This window comes from Ascidia mentula, chromosome 9 (assembly GCF_947561715.1).
Source record: "Ascidia mentula chromosome 9, kaAscMent1.1, whole genome shotgun sequence".
NCBI classification, from domain to species: domain Eukaryota; kingdom Metazoa; phylum Chordata; class Ascidiacea; order Phlebobranchia; family Ascidiidae; genus Ascidia; species Ascidia mentula.
The window spans coordinates 6,502,086-6,519,728 of record NC_138574.1 but is presented as its reverse complement, the minus strand read 5'-3'; the positions used below and the strand labels follow the sequence as shown (position 1 = coordinate 6,519,728).

Sequence of the window (17,643 nt, the reverse complement as noted above, 5' to 3'; positions counted from 1 at the left end):
TGGATTCCGCCAGAATGACATTATGACAATAGTGTTTATACGGGTGGAACAGGTAGGACTTTTCCTTCTGTTTCATATTGTTTCGCCATTTGAATTCAAATCATAGCGGTCATGGTTGTCTGAGATTAATTTGCGCAATGCCTGGGAAGTCATGGAAACATCAAACATTAATTCTAAAATAAAAGAACAATTGGAATCTTTGAATTCTGCCAGTGAAACAATAAATAGTCTTGAAAACACATTAACAGTAAGTATTACGTTTTTTTAGTGTTGTATTTTTGCCATTTGTTTTGTCACAAAATTTACTTTTTGACAAAGGAAAAGCGCAATTTGTATCGAACTACTTTAACTGAATCAACACAACATTTAAATGCAATAAGTAAGCGTCTGGGGGATTCAATCAACAAGGCCCGACCTTATTTTGATGCAAAAAATATTGCCAAGCAGGTAAATAGGCAAAATATTTTTGTTGAAGAAAAGTGAATAATGTAAGTTAAATTTTTGTAGGCACTCCAAGAAGCACAAAGGGCCGCTATTAAGTATGAAAGGGCAGTAAGTATGCATAATGCGGCCCGTGAAATGGTTTCAGTGGCAGAACAAGGCATGTTAAAAGACTGTTGCGATGTTAATACTGCTTGGCCAGACATGCTTAATCATGCAACACAAAAGGTGTTTAATAGATTTACCTGAATATTGTTTTTGTACAATGAACCTTGGTTAATGCAGATCTATACAGATTGAAAGTTTGTCATATTGATGATTTCTATCTTGATATCAATTGTGAGAAAATTAATTGTCATATCTTCCAGTATTTTTTGAGCAATCCAAAACATTCCCAGCTCAATATAGGTGATTTTATCCAATTATCATGACCAAACTTTGTGCCGTGAAACAGGATTGGATGCCACTAATCCATAAAAGTATATATAAGTCAACATATGCTAAATAACAAATATTATACATGCTTTTGCATGTTACTACTGAAATTATTACTGCATTCAACTTTTTATCAATAAATCTGATTAAAAACAAACAATGCTTGGAATTGAATGCTCTGTGTGAGGAACTAAGGGTGTGTTTATCAGGCATTTGGGCCTGAATATTAAAATCTATGTTTTGCATTAAATGGTGTACCGTGCATTCAATCGGCTGCCCTAAAAGTGGCTGTTAAAATTGAGAAAAAGGTTTGGGAAAGATTTTAATCAATAGAATACGTACCAGAAATTTTGGAGGCCTACAAAATAAATTGTGAACTGTTTCCTTTACATTTTATTTCATAGCTAGATTTATTTTTGGAGTTAACAAATTTCCTGGACATGATAGTATGTAACATTTGTAAACAGGTCAATGAGGCGGAAATTGAACGCATGAAAAGTGAACTAGAGCACCAGCAACGGGCCAAGTTATTTAAAAATGCTGAACATCAAGTTAAAAAACTTGAACGTAACTTGCGAACACATATCAATAAATCACAAAAATACTTCATGGAAAAAGAAGAAACTAAAAAGAAAATAGAAGTATTTGTAATATGAAGATGTGTTGTGGAACAACTTTATGACAAGTTTTGTTTTTTGCAGGAGCTAACACAGTCTGTGAAAGAAGTCGATGAAACTCTTACTAGAGAAAAACAGTTTTACTCCGAAGCATTGCACAAGTTAGAAAGCATTAGTGAGGATATACATGCTGCCCGTCAATCTGGACCCCCAAATGTCGTAAGAGAGCCTGGTGTTGGTGCAGAGAGTATCACTTTCAGCAGTGAGGTATCTTTAGCATCAGGTACTTAGAATGATTTGGTGTTACATAATCAATTACATGTAAAATTCATGTTTTTTATTTTATAGTTGTTGCTGGTGATCCTCACACAAAAAAGACAGAAAGTGGAAAGACTAACGACAGTGAGGTGTTGCTAAATGTTGCAAACCTTTCCTTGTCTACCAAATAGTGTTTATTTTTTGTATTCACTTTTATTGTGCATAATAAAATTTTTTTTGCTGATAGAAATAGTGACAATTTCTAATTGGGTTGGAAAGGACTATTAAATAAGGGTTTATTTCATGTTGTGAAACTTGTACCCAAACAATCTTAGCACTAAAACAAGGGAATATATATGAGAACGGAAGATAGCATAAAAGTCATTGGGCAAATTGAGAATTTTGGAATTCAATGATTGAAGACAAAAGATGTCTGTTATGTAATGCGCAATATTATGTGAATCCCCGAATCAGTGAACACAGGACCACTAACTTCACCGGGGTGAAGAGCAAATGATGCCTCTTCAAAAGGCTTTTGCATTTGTCCTGCAATTAAAAATTTTTTGAAATTACAAAATGCCAATCATAAAAGTTCGTTATGTGCACTTACCTCTTGTAAATGTTCCCAGATCCCCCTCTCTCTTTGCCGAGCTGCAGTCACTGTATTGCTTTGCTAAGTCTTGTAGCTTGTTACTTCCTGATATTATTTGCTGGTGATAATCTACAAACATACAAGGAACCAAGAATAATGTAATTTATTTTAACATTTTCCAAGATTACTTTATTGTGCAGAAAAAAAATGTGATGAAAAACACTACATTACATCTATGCACTAGAAATAACTACTTTGCCAAGATACCACAAGAATAACATTTACAAGTGTTGTGATATTTGACCATAAGCTATAACAGCTGTAATATCAAATCAATGCACAATGATGTCAAATTTTACCAGTTTAAAATAGATAGATTCCAATTTTTTTCTCTGAATTAAATATATCGAATTTGTAAAATTGAAGAAGTGACCCAAAAAATGTTGAAAATGCTTTGGTAAACAATACTTGTTCAACATGGTCATGTCTATAGTAACCATTCAGATCACCTTCAATTATTTCCAATGCTTCTTCTTTTGTTCGCGTAATGGCATCCTGTCGCCATGACGATGGGCGTCTTACATCCTTGTGTTTGACAAGCAGGTGAAAACAATGCACACTCTGTTTATTTTTGCATAAAAAAATAATAAAAGATTGGGTTTTTAAAACAAAAAGGCTTCTCTCAGACACAACCTTTGGTTTATCTGGACGCTTTGCAGATTCAGTTGGCCTTGTCCATTGGCTTTGATGTGTGTACTTGTTCATATAGTATGGTCTCCCTAAAATATAACAAGAAATGTACACTTGTATACTAGTAGGCTCAAATGCAGTTAATAAGGTTGATTAAAGAAAAGAGTTTGGCAATAACATATAGACTTAAGAAATTTCAACTCATGACGGTTTCATTTTCTTCAAACTATCATTTGGAACTTGTTTAATCTGTAGTTGTAACTATGAACAAAGTCATGTTTCATAATATTAAAATCAGCAAAACCATAATTTTTTATTAAACAAACCAGATGAGCGACTTTCTTTCTTGATCCAACCATCAGGAAGAGGACTGAGAGAGTCACAATCAGCCATTGCTATTTATTTGTACCTATTATGTACAAACATGACAGAAATATGTGCAAAATTAAGTTAGGAAACTTGCCTTTCATGTTGAAAGTGTGTATTTTGCTCATAGCATTTTTAAGCTAATGGGGGCCGTAAGGGTATAAGGTAAAACGTTAATTTGTTAGTTTAAAAATTGATGAACCTTTCAATAAAATAGAAATTATTTTCCTCACACTTCATATTCTTCATACATACGAGCTTTAACTGCAGCAAAATAAAAAACAGTTTTCCTCTTTTTTGTATGACATTTAATATTTTCTGATTATACAGGTATGAAACCCCCACATGGTAGGTAAAAAAGTTTGTCAATGTCCTTGATTGTAGACAGCATATCATTATTTCCATTACAAAAAATTTTGCTTGTGGGAATGACAAGTTCAATTTGTGTTGTTTATGATTTGTGGTGTTGCTAAAACAGCCATAACTCCGGACAAAAAAGCAAATCACTCAGTATGTGTATTGAGGCTTCAAATTTTGAATTTGACGATTTAATACCAATGGGGCCTGTAAGGATTTAGCAACCCTAGATAAAAAATGTCGAAACAGCTGGTAACAACACGGCCAAATCTAATCGTTTGAGATTCCTGTTTGCAGAAAAAGGTCAACATGCGCCATACGTAAGTAAAGTGCTCGAAAAAACGTTTAATACTTGCGGCCAAAGGGTTGAGAATTGCGGCCAATCTGCGACCTGACTAACATTTTAAATCAATTTTCAGGTCGAGAGTTTTGGACTCCCAACTCTTCGATTAAAATTAACAAACACAGTCTCCATTACGCTTTGAAATCAACAAACAACAACATTGCTGGATTGAACATTCTACGGTGACGCATGAATGATTTTTAAAAAAATTTGGAAAACGCGGCAGGCAATAGATATCTTGGAACTTGGAAGGTCCAACTCTTCGTTCGAAAGGCATAGAAAGTGGAGTTTTGGACACTTTAATGTATGGTTAATAACCTTTTTTTACTGCACGGGAGAGTATGTAAACAATGATAGTGTGGCAGATCAAGTTATCTACTGTTACGTTTGTCGAGTTACCTATCGTGGATACAATGCAACGTTCAGCAAATCTACAAAGTTACTTATCGTGGACACAGTAAAATGTTTAGCGAAACTACTTCAACTTTTTACAAAACTACCTATCGTGGACAGAGTGCACGGTATTGCGTAACTACTCCAACCCAAATCAACTTTAACGTTAACAAAGCTACCTATCGTGGACACAGTGCAATGTTCAGCAAATCCACTCCAACGTTTAACAAAGTTACCTGTCGTGGACACAGTGCAATGTTCAGCAAATCAACTTTAACGTTTAACAAAGCTACCTATCGTGGACACAGTGCAAGGTATAGCGAAACTACTCAACGTTTATAAAAGGAACCTATCGTGGACACCGTACAAGGTATAGTGAATGTTACATCTTGTTTGCCAGTAATTGCAGATTTCTATGAATGCGCATTTTTCTCTACACTAATGTGTGTTGCTATCTCATACGGTCTGTGACGCAATAATAAGAGACCAAGTTTTAAGTTACAACGTAACGTGGTTTTGTCCTTTTTGTGTCCGACAACTGTGCAGCACAGTGCTACGTCATTTTCATTCTGCAAAAGTTTTTTGTGTTGCGAGCGAGCATTTTCTGGTGAGTCTATTTGTACATATGTGTGAAACGACTGAAGTACCAAATAACCGAAATGTGTAAATTGTAACTTTGGCAAATTTAACTGCGATGACTTAGAAGTCAGTTCGCTGAACAGTATAGCTGCCCTTGTTAATGTGATTAAGTTTAGACACGGTGTCGAGGCTGTCTTTGTACTCGCAGTGTCTCTCTTGCATTTGTACACACGTGAATCGTGTGGTATTCAATCTTCTGTCGCCCAAAGTTATCGGTAAGCATTGTGTGTGTTACGTCATAGTGGCGCATTGTAGTTTATGTTGCCTGTTTCGTTTAGGTGGGCGACAGTAACTGCTTGGACCGTCTTTGTGGTCCAGAGTTTCCCGGTTCCCAAATAGTTAGTGAGCCTTCTGCTGTAATTATCTACGTGTGAAGTGTATTTGTTTGACACATTGCCTTCTGTGTAGAAACCGTGTTCTAAGGGTCCACGTGTCTTTTCGTCTCCTCCCGACGTCTGTATCGTCTACACTTCGAATACATTCTATCTTGCGTACGAATGCGTACTGCACATTCGATAACAAGAATAACATCAACTGAGTGAGCGAGTTTGAGGCCCGTTAAAGATACGCGTTTTAACTGCGGGAATTCCGCCTCGTGTGACGTTCCGCGCCAAGAACCGGGGCGCGTTCAACGGACGTTGCAGTGAAATTACTCTAACGTTTACAAAGTTACCCATCGTGGACACAGTGCAAGGTATAGCGCAGTGTTTCCCTAACGACGGCATTTTTTGTGGTACCGGTATGTGAGCATCTTTCCGTAATTTACCGATATAGTTTGAATTCAAAATATCGTAAGGTAAGTGATTTCAAAATGTTTGTTACTTCATCCCCAAGGTTATTTTGTAACACTCAACTAGGTGGTACGCGTCGAAATAGTTTTACCTCGAAATGGTACGCAACAACAAAAGGGTTGGGAATCACAGGTCTAGCGAAACTACTCTAACGTTTACAAAGTTACCTATCGCGGACACAGTGCAAGGTATAGCGATATATAATGTAACGTCAAACTAAGCTATCTATCGTGGACACAGTGGAAGGTATAGCGAATCAACTTTAACGTTAACAAAGTTACATATCGTGGACACACTGCAAGGTACGTGGGTAAATGAATGTAATTGGGATTGACCCTTCCTTGGATGAAAATGTGTGCAATCCATCCATGATTGCAGAGGCAGTCACGTGTTTTGGCACCCAATTTTGTCCATACAACTGATTTTGGACGATTACCTACGTTAGCCGTAACGTTACAGCTAAATATGGCTGCAATAGGAAACCGATAGTAGTGCAGTTGGTTTCGAAAAAAGAAGATAAAAGCGATAATGCGGAACTTTCTTCATCCACATCTAAAACCAGGTCGAGCAACAGCATAGGTTCTTTAACGCAGAACTTCTTGTGTAACATCCAAAACCACTTACAATGCCAATTTGGCCTGAGAGACGTAACAATGCTTGTTACAGCGATAATTGGCTGATTTCACCCTTTATCAGTAAAGTGTTCATATTCATCCGCGCATGCGTCTTTAGGACGCATATTGATATTTCTATGAAAATTAGTTTTGGTGCTGGGAAATGCCCACCTGTGTCACAATGCAAAGTCATGCATCACCAAGCAAAGCAGTGACGCAATTAAGTTAAATTTACGGTTGAAGGAGCGCACATGTGCGTGCTGTTGTCATGGCGAATTTTAGGGTGTTTTGGGCAGTTTTAGTGGGGTTTTGGACTATTCCGATTAGGTAGTAACTTGCTGGTGTGTGCTGCTGAAAATTATGTTGAAAATGGAGCAAAAAAATCAGGCTGTATTTGTGGAAAAGTGAATCGTTTCAGTGTCCAATCATTTGTGATTTTATGAAAGATCTATTTCATATCTACAAAGTTTGATCGAAATTAGTCTCCGAAAAAATGGTTTAGCCACCCCCCTAGGGTCATTTGCCCCCCTTGTTACTCAGTATTTTGGTTAAAAGAGCAACAAAAAATGGAACTGAATTTTGCAGAAAAATGAATCGTTCAACTACCCACTCATTTGCATTTTTTTGTAAGTTCCAACTCTTCTCTATGCGATGGCATCAAATTTAGGTGCTGAAAAAGTGTCAAATCCCTCCCCCAAGGGCTGGGTATACCCCTCTGTTGGTCATATGATCTTCCAGGAGGCCCAACAAGTCCTTGCTCTGTACAGTCTCCAGGAGCAAATTTTTTTTTTTCAACTTTGTAGAATTTTAGGTCCCTATGTAAGTCACAAGACCCATCAACGGTCATTGGGAAACAAGCGGAACAGTCGCTAGATGCATTACAGCCGAGGGCCTTGAACACAGAATTCTCCAATCTAATACCCATATAGGTCCTTTAGGACGACATGTTGTATTGTAGGGTCAGAAGAAGTTGTACTGCTGTTAAACTTTTGTTGAATATGACACCAGTAAGACGTGTGTTAATGCACATGAATTTTGGAACGTTGATGAAGCCACTAGCCGCAGGCTAGTAAGGACCTGGATTACCCCACAGTACGTATGTTCAGTTTTTACTTGCGCTTTGATCTTATGATGTGCCCTGACTCGGCGACGTGGTTAGCGAGTCTTAAATATTTTAAAGGTTAATGATTAACGCAGATGCAATTTGTAAACTGTGATGGGAAGCGTATTTTCGTTGTGCATTGTTTCACAACTTATATTGTGACGTAGCAATCTGCTATTATGATTGTTGAGGTTGCAGAAAAACCGCTACGCTCAGAATACACAAGACCCATTCAGGCCAGGAGTGGGTTGTCTTGGAAAGTCGGGTGGGCGCGTTTTTGCCTAGTGGGACGAACGGCGCAGAACCAGGCTGCGCACAAGCGGTCGTAACACCCAGCTGTTACAGCGAGAATTAACGCTTGACTGATTCAGGTTCACCTTTAACCAGCATTTCTTTCTGCCATGCTTAGGAAACTTATTTGTTGAGGTGTGTGCTGTATAGCACTGATTCCCAACCTTTTTGTGGTCGCGTACCACTTGGAGGTAAAACAATTTCGACGAACTAGTTGAAAGTGACAAGGTAACCTAGGCGATAAAGTAACAAATATTTTAGGATAACTAACGATTTTCTAAATTCGAACCACCATAAATTGCGGAAAGGTGCTCGCGTACCTCCTGGAATGCCGTCGCGTCTCACCGGTTGGGAAACACTGCTGTATAGTATAGTACTGTGCTTTAAAACTACTGTTAGGTATTTTGCACTCCCTGCTGCAAGTAGATAAGTCCCAAATTTACGAATGCTACTCACAATTACAAAATATGTACGGCATGTATATTGCCTCTTGCAAAGACTCAGAGAACCGCGCTGTATGCGAGGACGAGTTAAAGTCCATCGAACAATGTAAGAAGGAGTTCGAAACCAGAATTGCGGAGTTAACGCCATTTGAACTACCAAATGTATTGCCCGAACTTGTGCTAAGCACAGGGCACCAACTGTGGCTTCTAACCACAGAACCTCACGGTCCAGCTGCTCACGTTCGTCTGTGGCGAGCTCATCTGCCACAGAAAGAAGTCGTCTAGAGGCAAAAATGGACTGAGATTTGGCATTGATTTGTCTACAACAGGAAGAAACGATCTGGTTCAAGGGCAACGGAAGGCGAAACTTGAAAAAGCAGATCTGCAACAAAAGGCGGAACTAGAAAGGGCAGCTCTGCAAAGGAAGGCAGAATTGGAAAAGGTTGCTTTAGAAGCAGAAAGGCGGAAGTTAAAGGCAAAATACGATTTCCAGACTGCAGATGCAAGGGCTAGAATATTGAATGAAGAACCCAATGATCTGCCGACTTCGGACAAGGGGTCCAACCACAGCCAGAGCCCAGAAGAAGAATCGACTTCCTCGGTTCCGGCTGTCGAAGAAGTTTCGACGACGTCTTCTGCTACTCGAGGTTTGTTCGTCACTAATCCAAAACGGGAAAGGGAAAGTACCGCATTACAACTTTAGTCCTCTTCTACGTCCTCCTGAATTGAATACACACCAGGACTTGCAAAAAGAGGAGAGTCCTGCTGTATTACCATGTATTCAAGGCAGTTAGTGTAGGCATGTGTATGCCGAAGTCCGACCACATGACATTCTCTGGAAAACCCGCAGATTATTGAATGTTTGTACGAGTCAACCGATTGTCTGATGAATCACTATTCATCCTTTCATAAAGTGGTCGTATGGCTGCTACGATTTAAGTCATTCCTGCGTTCAAAGGTTTTTTGCAATCACTGGCAAATGGATGAATTAAAGAATGCGAAATTGGAAATAATCAAGTACGTACAACGTCAGTGCTTCGCTCCTGTTATTGGCATTTTGTCACAGGTTGGAAAGTCTGAAAGGGAGTTGCAGAAGAAACTGAAGAAGTCGAAATATGCCAGTTCGTTGGCGAAGCTTAACCCCCAGCTGTTTGATGGAATTCTGCGCCGATTGCCTTCGACGCAAAACACCCGACTACACTGGCGTACGATCACAACTTGACAAGACAGTATTTTGCGCCACCATCGAGGTTGGCCACTATGGAACTGCTGCCCATACATGGACCTCGATGCGTCAGCGCTTTTGGATCCTAAAAGGTGGCGCCGCAGTGAGGAAGGAACTCAACAAATGTATGCTGTGTTGCAAAAGGATTGTTTTGCGCGGACAACAACAAATGGCTGACTTGCCATTCGCCCAAATGAAGCCCGACGAGCCGCCGTTTACCTACGTTGGCATAGACTATTTTGGTCCATTTATGGTGAAACGAGGAAGAAGTGAAACAAATAGTTATGGGTGCATTTTCACCTGCTTAACTACCCCAGCCTAACACATCTTGTATATTGCAGTCGTATCATAAAGTTTCTTTATCATATTTCTGGGCGAAGTCTTTGCCTGGCCGTTTGGCCGGCAAGATTGTCTATAGTCACACCAAGCTGCACTGTTCGGTCGAAACAATGGCCACCTGTATGCAGCTCACAGAATTACAAACATTGTTTTCGAATTGAAACCAATTAAAATTTAACTTTTGAGGATTAATGGAAATAATCCTGTTTGAAATTAACTCACCATATTTACAAAAGCTTTGTGACGCAATTAACAGTCTTTCACAAAACTTACTTACGGCGAATCAAGTTTCACATGCAGCCTATTTGCCGTTGCACAATATTGTGGGCAGTAGGGATGTGCCAACACAAATGCGAATATTTAATGGTGTCAATAATTTCCAAAAACCGTAAAACAATTGTTCAACTGCAAGTAGCGGTGCGTAGTTTTGCGGTAGAAACATCTATAAGTTTACTTTAAGTTTCGTATTCGTGCGCAAAATTCGCTGGTAGGTCTATTTGTCTCACGCTATAGTGATAAACGAAAAACAACCTTTTAGTCTACCACTGTAGCTTTTTAAGTATTATAACATAATCTGGGTGCGATCGCCCCATATTAACTGACACTGGTCGACCACTTCACCCAATGGCCCGAAGCTATACCGATAGAAAATCACGAACCGTCAGACCGTAGCTCTCAGCTACGTCTAAGTTGACTGGCATTGTCTGTTGTTGGGCATCCCGAGCTGGTGTATGGCAAAATGCTTTAAGGTGGATTCCACCGCCAACGTCGTTGCAGTATACCATACAGCGAATACTGCAGCAACCGATGTCACGTCACGATATCCTATGGGCGCCCATTTCTTCAACTCTGAAGCACATCCCATATGTAATTGTTCACTGTGACGTTCACCGACTTCCACAAACCAGACGGCGCACGTCGATTTGACGGTGTCTGTTCCTGTCGTGGTACCTGCGGCAAGAGAAGGACCAAGACGCAACGCTTGATTCCCGTAACGTTACCAAGCGTTGAACTTGACCTCTTTTGGGCCTACTGTATATATTTGCCTGTTCATTGAAGCGTACCGATGACTTTTCCTCGTTTCGTAGTTGCCGCTTTATAAACATGTGTTTTGTGCTGTTCATGTTCTCCCAATTCGATTAGCTTTTGCAATAAAGCACCTTGCCTTGTTACACCATTGTGTTTCCAGTATTTTTTGTTCAAAGACATAACACAAAAATTAGTGTGCCGTTCTTGTGCAACAACTTTAATTTGTCATGTCTTGTAAATTATTGTTTTTCAGTGTACTGTCGTTTCCTGACTTACGTTGTAAGTTATGTATTGAGGCTACTTTTTAAAAAGTGTCATTTAATATGGATTAAAAACTAAGACCATATTTTACAATTTTTGCCTACATGTAGTTACTTTTTACTAGATTTCATTTGGCTTGTAGCATTAGAATTGAGGAGCCAACACCACCACCAAAATAAATATCTACTTTACTCACACAATTATCCATTTACTGCATATTTGTATTTATAAAGGAACCACTTCCGCATACACAAGAATTTTACATAAAGTCAGCAGTGTGGTTTACTATAGGGCCGATACATTTACAACAAGTCTTTGTAATTTAAAGTAAAACAGAACATTTTAATGATTTGATAAAAAGTGCAGTTTGGTGCAAAAAAACCCGGAGATTGTGTTTTCCTACAAATGTGTGAAAATAATTAGTGACCAATAGTTCATCCTAAAATTCAGTAACAAACTGATCTAACAATGTCAGGTAATGGAACAACCTGCATGCCAACACTTCGAACTTCATTTGTCTTCTGACTGCACTTCAAAGGATGCTGCTGTAACTAAGCAGAAAAGGAAAACGTAATACTGAATGTCCCAAGTAAAAATTATTATGAATACATACTTTCAGACTTCCATCAAGACGTCGCAATTGCAACATAAACTCCTTGGAGGCTTGTTTCGCTCCTGCTTTTTGAAAATCATACTGTGTCTCATACAGCTGAAGATTGCAGTTTGGGTTCGGGATATAATCCACAAAAATGTTCAAAAAGCACCTAGATCGATTGAAGCAAGGCGTTGAAAGGTATATAAAATTGTATCAATGTGCAGGTATATTAGGTAACGTAACGAAGAAAAAACAAAATACAATACATTATGAACCGAAACGTAACGCTTAATCCAACTATAAAACAAAAATATTTCAATAAGTTGCTATAAACTTGGACATATTAAAACTCCATTTGTTTTTAGCTGAACAGGTATATAAAATAGACTTATTGTTTAAGTGACACCTTCAGTTTATCAATTTTAAAAGTGACCGTTTCAGTAGCACTAACAAAAGCTACTAACAGAGGCGCTACTCCACCGGATAGTACAATTAATCATATATAGTGCTAGTGGCTGCCACCTAAAAGCCTATTTCCGAAATAATGAACGGGCAGCAGTCTGTGCACTGTCTGCAGGCTGATCCATTAGTTTCTCACTTACGCATTATAAGTACAAACGGGCGAGGTAAAATAAAGGTGGCGAGCATTGCAATGCTTTCAATACAACAAAAGTATTTGTGAACCTTGTTCTCATTATATCCCTTTGTCGTATGAGGAGTAGGGGGTTCTTTTTAATTGCCTCTACATCAACTTTTATTTGATCTGCTATGTCTTGCCAATGTTCCTTATTTCCAAACGTTTCAAACGGTGTTCGAATAGCCATTGATCCGTATGAATACGCAAAGTACCGAGTATAGCTGTTGTGATCACAGAAATGTACAACTCCCACCTTAAACAAGAATGTTGTGAAGAATTAAAGCACAAATTTCTTGCGAAATATACTACGGACATTACCTGGTGAATAAACGTAGCTATTGCATCAACCATGTTCACTTTGTCAAACCTTGGAACGTGTGCAGCTACAGCATGAGCCAATTGGTTCCATTCGTCTCTGAAATGGTAAATATGTGTAAGTCAATAGCATACATTTGTTTTCTGTTTGAAACTGAAATTAAAAATTGATTGTTTAATGCATACGCAACTGCAGGCGTTGGTAAAAGAGTTTCTTCAAACAACAAATTATTTATTTTTGTGCAAAAGAAAACTTAATTTAGATTACTTTTCGAGTAGCTCCTACAAACCTGTAAATATCATATAAAAGCGCATACTTCGGACAAGTTTTCTGTTAAACGTCGCGAAAGCATCACGATTATTTCTACCAACTAAACTCAAAAGTAAATTACACATAAACGTCACAGTCAATCACCTCCAAGCAGATTCGTAATAAATAGTGTATTCATGATATACTCACTTGTCTATGTAAGGCAACATAGATTTTACAAATTCTCTGACGACAATGTAATATTGTCGAATGAACTCAAGGTATGGAATCTGAACAAATATATCGTCTTGCAAACAAAATGTTTTACCACATCAAACACCACACTTACTTTCCTTAGTTGTGGATCAGTTACATATTCTGGAGGGAACAAAGTGTGACCACGTTTAATATGTTCACCTTCTCCTTCATTTCCTCTGACATTCTGTTAATGCATTCAAACTCATCAGAAAATATACTTTTTAGTCCAGGACCTGATTTAAAACTTCGAATTCATCCGAATAGCGCGTGGCCAACAATTTGTTATTCGGCTGAGTTCGAATTTGTTACACCGATAGAAGGTATTGACGGCATATCCTACGTGCAATGTTTTGAATTTAAATGATGGCACTTGGATTAGTGTATCGTCGTAGGGATTTATGTCCGAAAATAGTATTGCACAAAACCAACACTGAAAAATTGGGTTTAAAACAAGAATTATGTCGCTGCAAAGAAAATACGAATGGTGGGTGAGTTTTTTGTAAACGTTCGCTCTGGATTTGACTGAATATTCAACGCAGGTATTAGAATCAATGGCATATGTTTATATTGCAGTCACAACTCGTTAATGCGAACCTCGAACACTCGGAAACCCCATTATCCGACACAAACTTCTGAAAGTATGTTTCTTGCCGAGCATTTCTTTCCTTTGTTCTTACACAAATCATGCCAAGTCAATGATAAAGGCTTTCAACCAATAAATGTTGACGTTACTGTCCATGCACATACAATCGTTTAACAACACACTTTTTAGCCAAATAAACAGGGATAGAGTGAAAGTCTTATGTCTAGTTGTGATATGTACAAGTAGTGTACCGATTTGCCTAACTCTATTGTTTTCCAATAAGTCTGCAGGGTTTTTTTGTTTCCCTTCCCTTTCGAGGACAAGTTCTGCTTCGCATATGATGTCGTGTATGCGCTGTTCGCAGTCACGTTGGGAAGTATCGACCCTATTATGTTTTCAATTTAGTGACTTAGGATACCCCGGAAAGTCGACATTGAGTGACAAAAACAACGAGATGGGATTAACGAGGTCTGACTGTTGTTTACTTACTTCCTCTTCTCCGTGTATGTCAATAGACCCGCGATCCACGTAATGTTTTTTGCATTTTCGAGCAACTCCTTCCAGAAATTGTTCTTTAGTTACTGGAAACGGTTGCCATAAGAAAAAGAGTCTATCCAACATAGATCTTTTGTTGTTGGTGGCCTTTCCAACCCGAAGAGCCTTTTAATCAATGCCAATTTAAAAGAGATAGTAATAAACCAAAATGTGACTGAACGTACTTGGTAATTAATCCTCTCAGTAAAACGAAAATGCGGCGAAAGCAACTTGTATAGCGTTCCCTCGCGATTTAAGATTTGCTTACTTAAGAGACAAACCGCACTCGGAAATACAAAATGAACATGGTTGTGTGACAAACCAGGAGCAAAGTAAGAAAGACATACCTAAAATATTTGAAATGTTATTGACTTTCCGGTAATAATTCGTCTGGAAGTAAAGGGGATGCGTTATTAGGCATGCTCTAAAATAAATATTTATTCATAAAATTTTCTAACATGTGCTTACTTGTACATGTAACTTTGCTAAGTTATAATCCTCCAGGGTGTTTTGAGAACAATCCGAATGAAATTCTTCCCCACCATCCATTTGAATGATAATTGCCTTACCATCTGGACTGACCAGTACATGTCGGGCATCCCAATAAAAACCCTGAAAAAAGGAACGCTTTCTCACCCGAAATATTGTAATAAATACGTGGGGGTCAAACAATACTTCAAAAAGAAAAAGGTCCTCAAATCCTTCCATTTTTAATCGAAACATGTTTCGATCTTCATCCCAGACAACCGAATGGGCGAATACCGTTGATAGTATAACAAATGCAAGCTGCTCATCAGAGATTAGCTCAATCGTCTGTCGTCTGTTGTTTATAAATAATTATTACACCTTATCTTTTATTCGTTTTTTTGTGATACAGAGCTTCATAATCAAACAACCTAAGTAGAGTACGAACAAGTTCTTTTGGTGTCCAAAGCGTCATCCTGTGAACGTAAGCTAAACTCCGGTTAGCTTGAAAGTCTATTTCTTCTTCTGTTGATACTTGCAAAACATCAGTGACCTATTTGACAGGTACATAAGTTGACATTAAAGAAATCATTTAAACAAACATCTATGAAGCGTTATATAGTTAATATTTAAACATACAAAATATGTGAAACATCATATTTTATTAAGAAAAGAACATTCTTTATTGTAGTTTGCTTAAACCACAAAGTGTGACAATCAAACATAATTGATGTGCAATATATATTGCCTCGAAAAAAATGTACTCAACAGTTAAGCTGAAAATTGGCGAAAGGCAGAGGCAAGTTAAGGTTAAACGTGGTAGATCACCATTACTTCCGTGACATACTAATACGAAGCCTCCAGTGTTGCGTACAGATACGTTGCGGAAAATGTCATCTGTTACCAGGTACCGAATTACACCAGGGTTGTCTTCAGACGTGAAACAATGATAAGTTGGGGTAAGTTTTGCAGGCCCATATTTTGTGGCAGAAATAAATTCAATGAGTATTGAAACATATCGCCAATTGTCTCAGCATAAGTATACAATTTGACAAATTTTAGCCAACGAACCGGTCATTTATTATATCACTGCCAAAGCCTTTCAGGCTATATTTTCGATTCAATGTAAGCAACGAAGTAAGTTTAATATAAAATTTTGATCTAAAAAAGTCTTACAATCACCCTTTATATTGTAGCGTTATATCTTACCCTACTTCTTCGGCTAACCAGTCCCAACTTGGATGTGGTCGTTTTAACTCCGAAAAATCTTCTCACTTTCAGTACGACCAGGTTTTTTTTAATGGTAGCATAGCCGAGGATATATATGGGTAGGTATACAAAGAGCAGTAGACCGTACACAAGGATTCCGAAGAACTCCGTAATCTGGGGGGAAAAATCTTAATAGGCATAACCACAAGCGTTTTGTGGGCACAAACCAGTTGCACTTTGACTAAACCTAATATCAAATGTTTTATGTGTACTGGGTTGTTGACAACAGATTATCAAATCACTATTTATTCGTTAGTCATTTCCTGTTGCTTTGGCAGGTATGAGTCACAGTAACAACAACATATTGCTTGGGTCAAGCCATGGCATTTGCAAAGTATTTATGGCCAACATCCATTGTAAGTGTGAATCATTATAACGGTTTAACCAATAGTTTTTCGACAGTTTGTAAGTTTCTATAGAGACCAGAAAGACGAAACTCACAACAAATATAACATCATTCGAAGAGCTGATGCAGATAATTAAACATTATTAGCAAAAAAAGTACTCACCAAAAATAATATCATTCTCAGTTTTGCTCCGAAGTCCTAATTGAACAGAGGGCATTAAGCTGTGTAACAACTGCAACCAAACTGTGCCAGCACTAATAACTCCCTAATTAAATTTTCGTTTCTTGTGCAACAGTGGTGGCTTAAGTAAATAAAATATTATGCTAATATCTTCCTCTGTCACGAAAAGCGTGATCCCCAAGTCACTTTAAGCGGCAGTAAACTGTCGCTACGCTACTTGCACACTGATGACTCTGTGCACGCCACGGTTACTCGTCCGAAACACAAGAAAAAGGCGAAGAGGCTGCCCTTTCTCTTCTTTTCATCACGGCACAATGGGAAAAAGGCCTTCGAACTGCAAAGAAGCAAACCAACGACCTACAAAACTCCAAATTGTCCGCCATTAGTTTAGATTTGGTGAATAAAACAAACGTTCCTGATGATGCTTAGTCTTTCTTACAGGTGAGTAATTTATCTTTTAAAATTGTCGGCTTGCATGTTTGTGTTTTTTAGGTTGAACAGTAATAATTATAATATATGCTGTTCATCATATTACAAAACCTAATTTATAATACTGAAACAAAATTTGGTACTGTAAATAACTTGTTATATACATGATTTGTGCTGCACAAAAGCGAAATCGACGAACCTGATTCTACGCCAAATCACATTAACAAGTGTAAAATACTCAAAACTATTCACATACACAAACAAGAATTGACATGTATTTTGTTAATATACCCACTGGAATAGCAGAAATGAGAGGCGGCAGCTTTGACATTATCATCTCTCATAATATCATGGATAGGAATTAAGCAACGTGCAAATATTGTGAATAAAAGGGGTACAACAATACGATTGCCCAAATCGAAAAACAAATGGCAACAATGCTTGTGCGTCAGGTGGGGGTCTGGAACAAGCTGAAAGAATAGCATCATTATTACTCTAGATAAGAGTCCAACACAAACGCCTGTGAGTTGTCGACTGGTGGGCTTAAGACCGATC

The 17,643-nt window shown here is 38.2% G+C and overlaps 3 protein-coding genes across 3 annotated transcripts; 1 reads left to right on the top strand and 2 right to left on the bottom strand.

Moving 5' to 3' along the window:
* Nucleotides 1–37: 37 nt before the first annotated feature.
* LOC145914822 (SH3 domain-binding protein 5-like) lies at nucleotides 38–1,975 on the top strand. The gene is made up of 6 exons (XM_083002670.1): nucleotides 38–247; nucleotides 319–447; nucleotides 508–669; nucleotides 1,344–1,517; nucleotides 1,578–1,776; nucleotides 1,842–1,975. The coding sequence occupies exons 1-6, from the start codon at nucleotides 152–154 to the stop codon at nucleotides 1,940–1,942; spliced, it is 861 nt and encodes a 286-aa protein (XP_082858796.1). The 5' UTR covers nucleotides 38–151; the 3' UTR covers nucleotides 1,943–1,975.
* A 182-nt stretch (nucleotides 1,976–2,157) lies between these two features.
* On the bottom strand, nucleotides 2,158–4,178 carry LOC145914823 (peptidyl-prolyl cis-trans isomerase NIMA-interacting 1-like). Its single transcript, XM_083002671.1, has 5 exons — nucleotides 3,360–4,178; nucleotides 3,037–3,122; nucleotides 2,853–2,964; nucleotides 2,362–2,472; nucleotides 2,158–2,297 (listed from the first exon to the last, which is right to left on the bottom strand). Exons 1-5 carry the CDS (start codon nucleotides 3,424–3,426, stop codon nucleotides 2,188–2,190), a joined length of 486 nt encoding a protein of 161 aa, XP_082858797.1. The 5' UTR covers nucleotides 3,427–4,178; the 3' UTR covers nucleotides 2,158–2,187.
* A 7,257-nt stretch (nucleotides 4,179–11,435) lies between these two features.
* On the bottom strand, nucleotides 11,436–16,871 carry LOC145913281 (uncharacterized). The gene is made up of 13 exons (XM_083000881.1): nucleotides 16,642–16,871; nucleotides 16,073–16,246; nucleotides 15,295–15,416; nucleotides 15,074–15,218; nucleotides 14,867–15,010; nucleotides 14,584–14,745; nucleotides 14,354–14,524; nucleotides 13,373–13,465; nucleotides 13,234–13,313; nucleotides 12,777–12,873; nucleotides 12,506–12,711; nucleotides 11,840–11,990; nucleotides 11,436–11,777 (listed from the first exon to the last, which is right to left on the bottom strand). Exons 1-13 carry the CDS (start codon nucleotides 16,654–16,656, stop codon nucleotides 11,673–11,675), a joined length of 1,665 nt encoding a protein of 554 aa, XP_082857007.1. The 5' UTR covers nucleotides 16,657–16,871; the 3' UTR covers nucleotides 11,436–11,672.
* Between the last annotated feature and the right edge of the window lie 772 nt (nucleotides 16,872–17,643).